Source organism: Silurus aristotelis (genome assembly GCF_946808225.1).
Source record: "Silurus aristotelis genome assembly, chromosome: 17".
Taxonomy (NCBI): Eukaryota; Metazoa; Chordata; class Actinopteri; order Siluriformes; family Siluridae; genus Silurus; species Silurus aristotelis.
The window spans coordinates 722834-737833 of record NC_139590.1 but is presented as its reverse complement, the minus strand read 5'-3'; the positions used below and the strand labels follow the sequence as shown (position 1 = coordinate 737833).

Sequence of the window (15000 nt, the reverse complement as noted above, 5' to 3'; positions counted from 1 at the left end):
TCGTACGCTTTCTCTAAATCCACAAACACATAATGCAACTCCTTCTGTCCTTCTCTATACTTCTCCATCAACATTCTCAAAGCAAATAATTCATCTGTGGTGCTCTTCCTCTGCATGAAACCATACTGCTGCTCACAGATGGTCACCTCTTCTCTCAACCTGGCTTCCACTACTCTTTCCCAGAACTTCATGGTGTGACTGATCAACTTAATTCCCCTGTAGTTACTGCAGATCTGCACATCTCCCTTATTCTTAAAGATCAGTACCAGCACACTCCTTCTCCATTCCTCAGGCATCTTCTCACCTTCCAGAATCCTGGTAAACAATCTGGGTAAAAACTCCACTGAATCTCTCCTAAACATCTCCACGCTTCTACCGGTATGTCATCTGGTCCAACCGACTTTCCATTCTTCATCCTCTTAATTGCTGCTCTCACTTCCTCCTTACTAATCCTATCTACATCCTGCTTCACATCTCCACACCATCCAACCTTCTCTCTCTCTCATTTTCCTCAATCATCAGCTGTTAAAAATACTCCCTCCACCTTCTCAACACACTCTCCTCACTAGTCAACACATTTCCATCTCCATCCTTTATTACTCTAACTTCCTTTCTATTTCCAGATGTTACACCAAGAACCTTTCTATCTGTCTCCCTCATCACTCCTGCAGTAGTTCCACAATCATCCAGCACCTCTTCAACACCACCAAGCTCACATCTCATCTCTTACTCTCACATCTTATCACACACATCTCACCTCATCTCTCCCTCTCACCTCTTATGATGATAATGTTCTACAGCTGCCTGAACCATCGCTGGAACAGCTTTACCAACACTGCATAGGATCTACCGCTCCAGAAACACCAACAGAGCAATCAACATCACCGAGGACAAAAGTCTTTCCTCTCCACCTTCACACTTCTACAGGAGGAGCAGGAGCTGAACTTCACAGCAGCAGACCACCCACAGGCTTGTAAACTACACCAATCTGCTGCAGCTGCAGATTAACACAGACTACAGAAGACTTCTGTGTGTTTTACACACACACACACACACACACACACACACACACACACACATGATCTGGTGGCAGCAGATTGTTGGTTCTTAGCGTTCAGCAGATCTGATGGAGGTTTGGATCAGATGGAGATCAGATCAGAGCAGAGAAGATATCTTCAGGAACACTATGTAAGTAAGTGTGTGTTTCACCACCTTCTGTGTTTATCTTCACAACTGCACCTCATACATTATTATTGTAACATTTACATTTACAGCATGTAGCAGAAGCTCTTATCCAGAGCGATGTTCTAAAGTGCTGTGAGTCTGTAGTAATGAATAAATCTACACTGTACACCAGATTACACACTTCATATCAATATAACTCTGGAATTCTACAAACTTGGAAAGTGCTAATTTAAGTGTTTCAGGAAGATGAAGGTCTTCAGCCGTCGCTTGAAGATAATCAGGGACTCTGCTGTACGGACATCTAGGAGAAGTTCATTCCACCACCTCGGTGCCAGAACAGAGAAGAGCCTTGAAGTGTACTTATGCACTGCACCTTCATGCTCCTGTAACAGGTTTAATTATATATTTATATCAGATCTCATTTCATCTCATCCAATTCTACAGTGATTGTACGAGTAAATTCCGAGAGTCGTTTTCACACACGCTGGTTGAAACTGGTTGAAACCCGACGGTGTGGTCGCAGTGGTGCAGCTCTGAAACATCAGCTTTATTATCAACCATCAATTTAAAGACTTTATTTTTAGACTCAACTGTTTCATCTCATTAATTCAGCGCTTTTAACATCAGACCAAAGAAAGAAATGATCAATATAAATGTTCGTCATGATTTTGTCCCTTTTAAATCTGTGAGTTGAAGATTAAAGGAAATGATGATTTACATGAAATAATTTGTTGTTCTGATGTTTATCTGAAAAGGGAAAACGGGAGAAACGTAAACGTTACCCTTTTTTGGGGGGTTTGAATGTGTAACATCTGATGGTACGAAAATACATCCATGTATAGACGCATAAACACCCCTCACTTCCAGGAAAAGCCCCCACAATCACCTTCTCCAGGTGTTCTTCCAGCACCAACATGTCTGAGGTTTTCAAGTGATCCCTCAAAGAACTAGTTCTGCTCTTACATTCTGTTAGCCAAGAGTTCAAAGTTCTCCAGTTTATTCTCCACTTCAGCTTTTTCATGAGAAAGGCTACCAAAACGCTACCTGTCGTTGGAGTGGTACCATCATCTCTGAACCCAAACATCTCTGACCCAGAGAGAAAGCTCTCCAGGTGAACAATCTTTATACACATTAAAGGTGTAGAAGATAATGGTGTCCTCTCACCCCCCCTGTACATGAATGACCGTGTCCCCCCAAAGCCAAATCTCCTGCCCCCCTCACCTGTGCTGAGGTCCACCAGGCTGGGGTCGATGTGCTTATCGAAGACCCGGATCTCTTTCACATTGTCTTCTTTCTCCAGAAGAACATTCAGCAGGTGCTGCCCCAGAAATCCACACCCTCCTGTCAGGAGGTAAACCAGCCTGAGGTTCTCGTGATTCTCGCTGCTCATGATGTTTCCCTGCACGGAGATTCCGCTGGGCGCGTGCTGCTCGGCTTCTGGAGGAGTGAAGAACTTCAGCGATACGATCTGGATTTAAAATAGAGGGAGGAGATCAGGAGGGAGGAGATCAGGATGGAGACGACAAAACGTTCTCACTCCCAGCTCGTCACATATGGACGTTTGGTCAGGATCCCTCTGGAGTCGCACGCGCACGCGCACGCGCACACACACGCACACGCGCGCGCGTATGGCAAGCCAAAAGGGTCAGAATTACGCCTTAGGTTAAACCCGTTAACATTCAAAACATTCTAAGTGTTAATATTTAAAACAGTGTTGGCGCCGTTAAATACGCCGTCGTGATCGCACACGCCGTAAAAAGCGCGCGAGAAATACGTACGTTTAGTTTTAAATGACGCCGTTTAGTACACAAGAGATTCGTACGAGTTCTTTTCCATTCAATAAGCAGAAAAATCCAGTTCGCTTGAAAATGAACAGAAGAAACGTAATTTTACGCTGCAAGCGAACATTAAAGCGGGTAAAAGTAAATAACAAGAATTTTGCACCGTAAATCTTTTGGGTTATAAAATGTTTATTAAAATACAAGCCTATGACTATATTATTATATCGTATTGAAATTCAAGGTTTACCTGCATCATCTAGCTTGGAGTAAAATCTTTATTCAGACACCAGAATGACCACTTTGTTATGTTTAATACAGAGTGTCGGATCTGATATTTCAACTACTGTAATAAAGATCAACTCAAGTCCTCAATAAACTGGGAAGTTCCTGATCTGATAAATATGTACCCAATGACATGATTAGGACATTTGCATTTCCTTTGCATTGTAAGAATGTACAGGGAGACTTTAAATATGAAAACGTGACTTGGTAATGTTTTCTCATTAAAATCAGATCATTTCAAGAGAGATTTATTTCATCACATCTGAAGGGCTTTGGGTATAAGAAGATTTCCAAAAGATTTAACATTCCAACAGACACCATTGGGAGCGTTATAAGGAAGTTTAAAACTTGTGGAACAGCTGCAAACCTGCCTGGCCGTGGAAGAAAGCTCACAATTTCATCAAGGGCCCTTAGCAACTTAGTCAGGACAGCTAAGATAAACCCCAGTGTGACTGCAAGACGGCTACAGGATGACATGATGAAGGCTGGTACAAGTGCTTCAGTGGCAACTAGAAGACGTGCACTGGATAATCAAGGACTTCATGGCCGCACTCCACTCTTGACCTTAAAGAACATCAGGAGTCGACTAGAATATGCCAGGAGGAATTTGGATAAAATTACAGAGTTCTGGGAGATAGTTCTATGGACTGATGAAAACAAACTGGAACTTTTTGGACATATGGACCAGCGGTATGTCTGGCGTGCAAAAAATCAGGCTTATGACCAGAAGAATACCATCCCCATGGTCAAGCACGGTGGAGGGTCAATAATGATGTGGGGCTGTTTTTCTGCTGCAGGAACTGGCATCATGGATTCCCCGAAATACCAGGTCATTTTGAAGAAGAACGTGATGCCTTTTGTTGACAAATTAAACCTTGGTGATCATTGGATCTTCCAGCAAGACAATGATCCAAAGCACACCTCCAAATCAACCAAAGCTTGGTTGGGGAAAAGATGCTGGAGTGTCCTGGAGTGGTCTTCTCAGTCACCAGATTTAAATCCAATTGAAAATCTTTGGTGGGATTTGAAGAAGGCAGTTGCAGCACGGAAGCCGTCAAACATCACTGAGTTAGAGGCTTTTGCACGTGAAGAACGGGCAAAGGTTCCAATCGAGAGGTGGAAGAAGCTTGTCAGCACTTATCGAAAACGCTTGTTAGAAGTTATAAAAACTAAATTGCGCTCCACAAGGTACTGAAGCTGGGGGTTGAATAATACTGCACATGCTCATGTGCTACAAGACTCACAATTTTCATTTGAACTTCAAAGTTAAGTCGACTTCTGTTGTCAAAACAACTCAAATATGTAGCAATAAATATTGTTTGTTATTTCACACATTTTTTTGTTTTTGTTTTTTTCATTATCTTGCATCAACATCACTGTGTTTTGTCTATTGAGGTGAGGGGGTGAATATTTCTGATTGCAGTTGTATATAATAATTTATTTATTTATTTATTTATTTTATAAAGCTTTGAGATGTTCTGTAATTCAAGTGGTGGTGGACCGATCGGTCAGAGAAGGTGCAGAGTGAGAGCACCTAGACAACCCACTTTTAAAGTTTCTATGCTAAAAAGGGGATTTTTTACACCCTTCCACAGTTTGGGCACTTTTGGGGTCTTAAAATACTCAGAAATGCATCAAAATCAGCAGCCAGGTTGGAATCTGCAGGCATTAGGACTTCAGTGAGGATCAGCCCTGGTTGTTCAGCTGTGGCAAACACTGATGGCGAATAAAAGGACAGGAAATTGCTAATAACTTCTGTGTACATTAAGTACATGAAGCCTTAGGATTATGTTTAGAGAAGAAAGCTGATTTAAGAATGCTGGTTATAGCGCCACCAACTGGCAGCAGGAATTGTCACTTTTTGACGCTGCAAAAATCTTATTTACTTTTACCCGCTTTAATGTTCGCTTGCAGTGTAAAATTACGTTTCTTCTGTTCATTTTCAAGCGAACTGGATTTTTCTTCTTATTGAATGGAAAAGAACTCGTAGGAATTATTGGATTATCACAAATGATCTGTGCTGAATTGGTGCGGTCTGCTTCTGATCATCGTTGATTGGATGAGAACAGTTCAATATTACTGGCTTTGGAAATTAACGGGTGGTGACTCATTATACTAGAATAAAAACGCCGTAAAAGACGCGCGCGTGCTGTGCAACCAAAACACCGTTTTTTACACCGTCACTCGACAATATGAAGCGCGTGAAAAGCGGCGCTTTTCTTGTACACCAAACAGCGTCAAATACGGCGTCATTTACGTATTACTCGAGCGCTTTTTTACGGCTTTTGTGATCACAACGGCGGATTTTACTGTTTAAAATATTAACGCTTATAATGTTTTGAATGTTAACGCGTTTAAACTAAGGCGTAATTCTGACCCTTTTGGCTTGCCATACGCGCGGAGGCGCAGGCGCAGGCGCGCGCACACACACACACACACACACACACACACACACACACACACACACACTTAAACACACGCAGTTGAGAAATAAACAGTAGAATTTGGTAAAAGCTGAATTACAGCGCAGAGGAAAAACATCAGGTTTCTTCTTCTTTCCGTTTGTTCACGTTTTTATACAAATAATCATTTAAACGAAATGCGCGCGCGCGTGTGTGTGTGTGTGTGTGTGTATAATGAACACTCGGGGCTTGTAAACGAGTCACTACACACTTCAGGATTCGAGTTTTTCATCATCAATTCATTTCTGTTTATTTGTGAAGTTTAAACAGAAACAAAACAAAACATCTGTACAGAAATCCAGCGCTGATTGAAGAATGTAGAAATTTTGTACAATGTTCAAAGTGTTGCTCCTGATGAGCAGATCAGAGCCCCTGTGAGGAGAAGCTGATTCTATAGTCAAGTCAAGTCAAGTCAAGTCAAGTTTATTTGTATAGCGCTTTTCACAACAGACATTGTCTCAAAGCAGCTTTACAGAAAACAACAGTGAAGGTGAATGGTGTGCGTTTGTCCCTGATGAGCAGCCGTGGCGACAGTGGCAAGGAAAAACTCCCTTAGATGATATGAGGAAGAAACCTTGAGAGGAACCAGACTCAAAGGGGAACCCATCCTCATATGGGTGACATCAAAAGTTTGGTCATAAATCTTTCAACACTTCTTCTATACTTCTCTAATGAACAGAAGGAGTCTCCAGTGTGAGTGTTGGAGGAGAAGAACATGGTTCTAATTCTATAATGATGAACACAGAAGGAGTCTCCAGTGTGAACACGCGTCTCTTCTGAGCTTCTGAGCAACAGCTGAAGATCCAGTTAATAATTAATGAAGCGTGTCGCAAGATGTCATGTGACCCACACACACACACACACACACACACACACACACTTCGCGGTGTGTATGAATGAATTCAGATGTTTTATTTCTGTTAGATCTTCACCTCATTAGGAAGTAAAGAGCAGGATGGAGTGTGATCTCGAAGGAATTTTCACTTCTGTTATAAAAAGAATGAATAAACGCATTAATCTACAACTCTGATGTAATAAAGTAAAGACACGGTGTAAAATTAACAAAAACAGAATGTAGTGATTTACAAATCCACATGTTAAATTCTATTCACAATATAATAAATAAAAATATAATAATAAAACCTTTTTATTACATTATTACAGTCATGTGTGTGTTTATAACTTCCTTATGTGATTTTCTCTCCTGAACAATCGATTTATATTCTATTAGTATTCCATTCAATTCTATAATACATTTAATTTATTTATGTGACTCATGAAAACACTTCTGGTTACACCTGAACTGCATTTTACTGCCTTGTACTTGTGTAATGACAATAAAGTTGAATCTAATCTAATCTAATCTAATGTTATGTCACAGAAAGTGTGTGTGTGTGTGTGTGTGTGTGTGTGACAGTAATGAAGTTAATCTCTCAGTGTTTTTCTCTATAACTACATGCTCCTGGGTTTTATTTCTCTTCCACTGCAGGCGGTTTCTACCATTTATTTCATCATTTGCATGTTTCAGAAAAATGAATCAAATTAAATCTCATTATGTTACAGGAGCTACAAACACTCCTTCCTTCCTTCCCTCCGTCCTCTTTCTCTCCCTCTCTCTCTCTGTATCTTTCACTCTCTCTCTCTGTATCTTTTTCTCCATGTCTCTCCATGTCTCTCCATGTCTCTCTCTCTCTCTCTGTCTCTCTCTCTCTCTCTCTGTATCTCTCACTCTCTCTCTCTGTATCTTTTTCTCCATGTCTCTCCATGTCTCTCTCTCTCTCTCTGTCTCTCTCTCTCTCTCTCTGTATCTCTCACTCTCTCTCTCTCTGTATCTTTTTCTCTCTGTCTCTCCATGTCTCTCTCGCTCTCTCTCTCTCTGTATCTCTCTCTGTCTCTCTCTCTGTATCTTTTTCTCTCTGTCTCTCCATGTCTCTCTATGTCTCTCTATGTCTCTCTCTCTGTGTCTCTCTATGTCTCTCTGTCTCTCTGTCTCTCTCTGTATCTCTCTCTGTATCTTTTTCTCTCTGTCTCTCCATGTCTCTCTCTCTCTCTGTGTCTCTCTATGTCTCTCTGTCTCTCTCTCTCTCTCTCTCTCTCACCATTGATGAGACAAAGAAGAAAAGGTTCTGAGAAACAGAAATGACGTGTGTGTGTGTGTGTGTGTGTGTGTGTGTGTGTGTGTGTGTGTGTGTGTCCCGTGTCCCGTGTCCTGAGTGTTTGTGTTTCTTAGGAGATTCTCAAGAGGAATTCTACAGAAACCCACCCTGCCCCTCATCCTTCATGCTGTCTGGACCTGCAGCTTCCTTTCTCCTGCTCCGAACACGTCATTGGGCTATTATTAGTTTAACAAGTAGGCTGAGATAAATGAACGAGCTCCTCTCAGACACAGACCTGTTCCTCTGTGAAGATTCTGGAGAGAATTGTTCAGCTCTACTTCATCTCCTCTCCCCACCCCACTGTTTCAGTCACTACGGCTTTGTTCTTTCTCCTCCCTGTCCATGGCACCGAGCTCCAGCTGGAGAACCAACACAAATCCTGACCTGTTCCTTTTTAGTTCCTCCAGACGTTCAGCCTATGTGTATAAAACACGTATAGTGTTTTATAAACGTCTTTATTTATGACACATTTTTCCCCTCACACAGTCCGAGTCCACGTGCTGCATTTACCACCACCACCACCACCACCACCACCATCACATGACGTCTAATCTGAAAAAAGCATCAACAGCTGATATGGATTTGAGTTAGACATCGTGTCTGCAGGACCAAGTCAGGATTCCTCTAATAGCTCAGTTGTGAAGAAGATAATCTCCTGGAACTGATCTTCAGTTAGATGTTTGATCCCTGGTTTCTGTCAGGTTAAAGAGGTGAGATGTTCTTGTGAGAATGTTCCTTGCAGGTTTCTCTAACACATACCTAAACAGGTCTGATGACCAAACAGGAACTAATGATTTAATCTGTGTTTTTTTATCACCATATGATCTGTGTGAAGCTGCTCTGAGACGATCTTCATGTTAAAAGTTTTAGGAGCCTATGGAGCCTGAGCCTTCATGGTGGCTCTAGGAGCCTGTGGCAGGGACTAAGGACAATAACGGACTATAAAACACCATCCCTTTAGAATGGTGAATGCGGATGCTTCTCTGGCAGACGAGCTAAATACCTTTTTCGCTCGTTTCGAGGCTGCAGCTAACCACGCTAGCGGCACAACCAGCGTGCACGCCGAGAGAGCCGGAGAGGTGAACACGTTCACCATCTCGGAGCATGACGCGAGGAGGGCATTCAAGAGAGTGAATACCAGGAAGGCAGCAGGACCAGATGGCATCACAGGTCGGGTTCTGAAAGCCTGCGCTGACCAGCTAGCACCGGTGTTCACTGAGATATTCAACCCCTCTCTGGAACATTCTGTTGTCCCCTCATGTTTTAAACAGTCCACCATTGTTCCTGTCCCGAAGAAACCCCAGCCCACCTGCCTCAATGACTATCGCCCTGTAGCTTTGACCTCAGTAGTGATGAAGTGCTTCGAGAGACTGGTCAGAGACTTCATCACTGCATCACTACTGGACACACTGGACCCATTACAGTTTGCGTACCGTCAGAACCGTTCTACTGAGGACGCCATTGCTCATCTCCTCAACACTACGATGAGCCACCTGGACCAAAGAAACGGGAATTATGCAAAGATGTTGTTTGTGGACTACAGTTCAGCATTTAACACCATAATTCCCTCCACACTCACCTCTAAGTTGGAGGTCCTGAGACTCAGCCTGCCGCTGTGTCAATGGATCTCTAACTTCCTGACAGACAGACCACAAGCCGTACGGGTGGAAAAACACACCTCATCCACCCTCATCCTCAGCACTGGAGCTCCCCAAGGTTGTGTTCTGAGCCCCCTGCTGTACTCGCTGTACACATATGACTGTGTGGCCACATCCAACTCCACCACCATCATCAAGTTTGCTGACGACACTGTTGTGGTGAGCCTCATCTCCAACAATGACGAGACAGCCTACATACAGGAGATTAAAAACCTGGAGAGATGGTGCCAGGAGAACAACCTTCTCCTGAACGTCAGCAAAACTAAGGAGTTGATCGTGGACTTCAGCACAAAGCAGGAGCGGTCATACCAACCGCTAAACATCTGCGAGTGGACAGTTTCCGGTACCTAGGTGTTCACATCACACAGGATCTGTCTTGGTCCTGTCACACTAACACCCTGGTGAAGAAGCCCGGCAGCGTCTGTACCATCTGAGACGCTTAAGGGACTTTAAACTACCCTCTCAGGTGCTTAAGACTTTCTACACCTGCACCATTGAGAGCGTCCTGACGGGTAGCATCGCTTCCTGGTTTGGGAACAGCACCATGCAGGACAGACGAGCCCTCCAGAGGGTCCACACGAAGCTCCCTGACCTGCAGGACATCTACAGCACACGGTGCAGGACCAGAGCCAGGAAGATTTTGAAGGACCTCAGCCATCCCAACAATGGACTCTTCTCTTTGTTGCGTTCAGGGAAACGCTTCCGCTCCCTGAAAGCGAACACAGAGAGAATAAGGAGGAGCTTCTTCCCGCAGGCCATTCGGTGTTTAAACCAGGAAACACCCAGGATCTAAAATCTGTTCCACCCTCTCCATCATCACACTTCTTCTCTGTACAGATCTCACCTCTCGCACCACGTCACTTTAAACTCTGGACTCGCACAGCAAAGTGCACTTTATATTTTATTTATTTTATACCACACCATTCTGCACACGGACACTTTATACCGCACCATACCACACACGGACACTTACGGACCCTTATACCACACCATACCGCACACGGACACTTTATGGACAACCCACCACTAAAATTGTATATTGTTTACACTTTAGTACACATTATTTACTGTTTCACTGTCTACTGCCATAAGGATTTTCTTTGTATATACATTTTTCTCTTTGTTTACATACATATCTTTATATACAGTGAGGAAAATAAGGATTTGAACACGCTGCTATTTTGCAAGTTCTCCCACTTAGAAATCATGGAGGGTCTGAAATTGTCATCGTAGGTGCATGTCCACTGTGAGAGACATAATCTAAAAAAAACATTCAGAAATCACAATGTATGATTTTTTAACTATTTATTTGTATGATACAGCTGCAAATAAGTATTTGAACACCTGAGAAAGTCAATGTTAATATTTGGTACAGGAGCCTTTGTTTGCAATTACAGAGGTCAAACGTTTCCTGTAGTTTTTCACCAGGTTTGCACACACTGCAGGAGGGATTTTGGCCCACTCCTCCACACAGATCTTCTCTAGATCAGTCAGGTTTCTGGCCTGTCGCTGAGAAACATGGAGTTTGAGCATTCTCCAAAGATTCTCTATTGGGTTTAGGTCTGGAGACTGGCTAGGCCACGCCAGAACCTTGATATGCCTCTTACAGAGCCACTCCTTGGTTATCCTGGCTGTGTGCTTCGGGTCATTGTCATGTTGGAAGACCCAGCCTCGACCCATCTTCAATGCTCTAACTGAGGGAAGGAGGTTGTTCCCCAAAATCTCGCAATACATGGCCCCGGTCATCCTCTCCTTAATACAGTGCAGTCGCCCTGTCCCATGTGCAGAAAAACAGCCCCAAAGCATGATGCTACCACCCCCATGCTTTACAGTAGGGATGGTGTTCTTGGGATGGTACACATCATTCTTCTTCCTCCAAACACGTTTAGTGGAATTATGACCCAAAAGTTCTATTTTGGTCTCATCTGACCACATGACTTTCTCCCATGACTCCTCTGAATCATCCAAATGGTCATTGGCAAACTTAAGACGTGCCTGGACATGTGCTGGTTTAAGCAGGGGAACCTTCCGTGCCATGCATGATTTCAAACCATGACGTCTTAGTGTATTACCAACAGTAACCTTGGAAACGGTGGTCCCAGCTCTTTTCAGGTCATTGACCAGCTCCTCCCGTGTAGTTCTGGGCTGATTTCTCACCTTCCTTAGGATCATTGAGACCCCACGAGGTGAGATCTTGCATGGAGCCCCAGTCCGAGGGAGATTGACAGTCATGTTTAGCTTCTTCCATTTTCTAATGATTGCTCCAACAGTGGACCTTTTTTCACCAAGCTGCTTGGCAATTTCCCCGTAGCCCTTTCCAGCCTTGTGGAGGTGTACAATTTTGTCTCTAGTGTCTTTGGACAGCTCTTTGGTCTTGGCCATGTTAGTAGTTGGATTCTTACTGATTGTATGGGGTGTACAGGTGTCTTTATGCAGCTAACGACCTCAAACAGGTGCATCTAATTTAGGATAATAAATGTAGTGGAGGTGGACATTTTAAAGGCAGACTAACAGGTCTTTGAGGGTCAGAATTCTAGCTGATAGACAGGTGTTCAAATACTTATTTGCAGCTGCATCATACAAATAAATAGTTTAAAAATCATATATTGTGATTTCTGGATTTTTTTTTTAGATTATGTCTCTCACAGTGGACATGCACCTACGATGACAATTTCAGACCCTCCATGATTTCTAAGTGGAAGAACTTGCAAAATAGCAGGGTGTTCAAATACTTATTTTCCTCACTGTATCCTTTATACCTTATATTTTATTTTATATAGTTTTTATACTTTATTTATCTGCTTTTTTTTTTTCTTCTTCTTTCTCCCCACCCTATTCCCTTCTTTCCGGACCGTCGTATAAAGCATTTCACTGCATGTCGTACCCTGTATGTATGTGTATGTGATGAATAAAATTAGATTTGATTTGATTTGAAAAGCTCAACATAAATAAAGATGAATTGAAGTGAACTGAATGGTCAGTGGTTACAGCGTGGACAAATATGTGAAAGAGCTCATTGTTTCTTATCTACAATATCATATTCAGGAAGCTGAGGTCATTTTCTGCACTTTATCTTATTCATCTACATGTCTGAGTTCCTGATTAGAATCCAATTTTATTTAATAGCTTCCTTCTTGTCTGAAGACATTCCTGGTACACACACAATTTACAACTTTGCTAACATTTGTACAACAAACCAAAGAGTTACAGGTACACACACAGCCCACTTTATGGAAACTGTGTCTATTCCTCGTGTAATGTCTGGGCAGGGATCATTTAGATTTCATGTCCCACACATTCTTTTAACTCTTGACATCTGCATTTCAATCAAAGGATGAGCACCACAGCTCACACCTGCCATCCCCCCACCCCTGAAGACTCGAAGCAGGACAAACCCGGACCTCTCTAGCTGACTTTAAAGCAGCATTCAACTGATAACACAAGCCAGTCTCTATACCTTACACACACACACACACACACACACACACCACCCCAGGAGCCAGATAACCCCCCAGGCCTCTCTGATTGACTTCACAGGGACCCCCAAACCATAAAACAATTCACTCTCGCACAAGAAAGCATTCTTTTATTAATTAAATAATAAATAAAATGTTTCACATTACATGACACAAACATACGTCTCGTATCTTCTCCTGTAAATAAACCGTGTGGTAGCAACCATTTATAGTGTCGTTCTTCTGCTAGGAGGAGAAGCAGCACTTTGGAGATCTTTTTATCTACACTCAGAGCAGAAGCCCAGTTTATGTAATGACATGGTGGTGTTTATATTCTAATCTTTTTAAACTAAATATTTTATGATTTTTGGTTGATTGATTCTGCGCTGGGATGAAACTTCACCCATAGGAGAACTGAAGTCTACTGGCAAATTCATCACGTCGGAGTGACTCTAAAATAAACCCATTAAATAACAGACTAAAGTTCAGATGGAAGAGAAGCTGCAGGTTCAGTGTGTTCTAGTGAATCAGAACAAACCAAAATATTTAACTAGTGACTTCATCAGATCACTGATTTAGAGAGAACATCTGAGCATTGAACATCTCATTCTACATTTAGTCTCCATCCACTGTTCTAATGAACCTGCTCTTCTGATGATCTACTAGATTTCTGTGAAGGTTCATTAGAGCTGTAAGGATGTTAGTAATGTCTGGTACTGATGTGTATCAGTGTGAAACATGTAACAGAGTTGGAGCTTTATAGCAGGAGATCTTTCACATCTTCCAACCCACGGAAAGCAGATGTACACATGAGCATCCTCACACTGGAACAGGTTTGGGTCTCCTAGTTCAAGTTCAAGACAGGAACATTTGTGCCACAGTTTGTTGATGAACCACATATTGGTGGAAAAGGCATGTGTCCCAATACATTCATTTCAGACCTTCTCCCAGAAACATCTCTCCACCGTTCTTCTCCCTCTCATTTGTTTTCAGAAGACGTTTGAATACCAAATGAGCAAGAAAATGTTCTGACAAATTTAGAGGAAATGGAAAAAAAATGCAAATGTGATTTAAATAGAGCAAAGCATGAGCTAGGTTTGTCACACACACACACACACACACACACACACACACACACACACACACACACACACACACACATTCTCATTGATCTCACACACACGGCATCCAGATAAACCCGAGGGACTTTGTGTCTCAAAGAAATGCAAACAGGGTCAAAGTTCCACGTTTGTGTGTGTGTGTGTGTGTGTGTGTGTGTTGCATCTGTTGCTGATTCCACACTCAAGGCCAACGACTCAGCCATGAAAAAAGGTTCTTTAAAGGTTCTTCATGCTTTTAGAAAAGTTCTTGAACGGTTCAGTTTCCTAAAAGAGCTCCATTGGGTTTCAAAGCAGAGCTCTGAAGAAAAATATCTACCTTTAATTGTTCAATGAAACTATAAAGAAACCCTGAAGAACCCAGTTGAGGTTCAGGTGAATGTTCAACTACTGACAGGTTTAGATAAATAAAAAAAAATAATAAAAAAAATGTTCAAAAGGTTCGGTTAAAAAATTAACAGACGCTCTTAACAATGATCTTCTTGACAATCATTTCTCACTGTGAAACATTTTTCTGGGTCTGGGTTCTCCACAGAAGCTTCCAGGAAGTGTTCAACCTACATACAAGGTGTTTTTTCTCTCACACACAAAACCACACATGATCAATGCTGAGAAGTGGCACATGTGGATGTGTATATGAGGTATATGTAGATGTAGATGGTATAAGTTATGAGGCCTTGCACCATCTCTGCTTTACATCATGCTCCAACATCCTAGAAGACCTCACACCTTCTCCTGGATTATCACAGTATACATGTTTTGCGTGTTTGGTGATTACCAAAGCAGAACTTCGTTATGCTCGTTTTTGTGTGTAGAAGGCGGAGCTAAAGATGGAGTCAATAATGAGAGTTGAAACACGAGAGAATCGTTCTGTCTCTCGTCCCACAGAGCTGCTGCTGGAAA

General features: G+C 42.4%; 1 protein-coding gene across 2 annotated transcripts in view; it reads right to left on the bottom strand.

Moving 5' to 3' along the window:
• The window catches only part of hsd3b7 (hydroxy-delta-5-steroid dehydrogenase, 3 beta- and steroid delta-isomerase), a 327842-nt gene that overhangs the window by 20250 nt on the left and 292592 nt on the right, over positions 1 to 15000 (bottom strand). The window contains exons 1-2 of one of the 2 annotated variants that reach the window (XM_083566756.1): positions 8102 to 8325; positions 2407 to 2653 (exon numbers count right to left, since the gene is read on the bottom strand). In XM_083566756.1, the coding sequence (XP_083422882.1) occupies positions 2407 to 2575 (169 nt within the window). In that variant the 5' untranslated portion in view covers positions 2576 to 2653; positions 8102 to 8325. Of the gene's footprint in view, positions 1 to 2406; positions 2654 to 8101; positions 8326 to 15000 lie in introns of those variants that run through there. The other variant, XM_083566757.1, reaches the window with a different exon arrangement.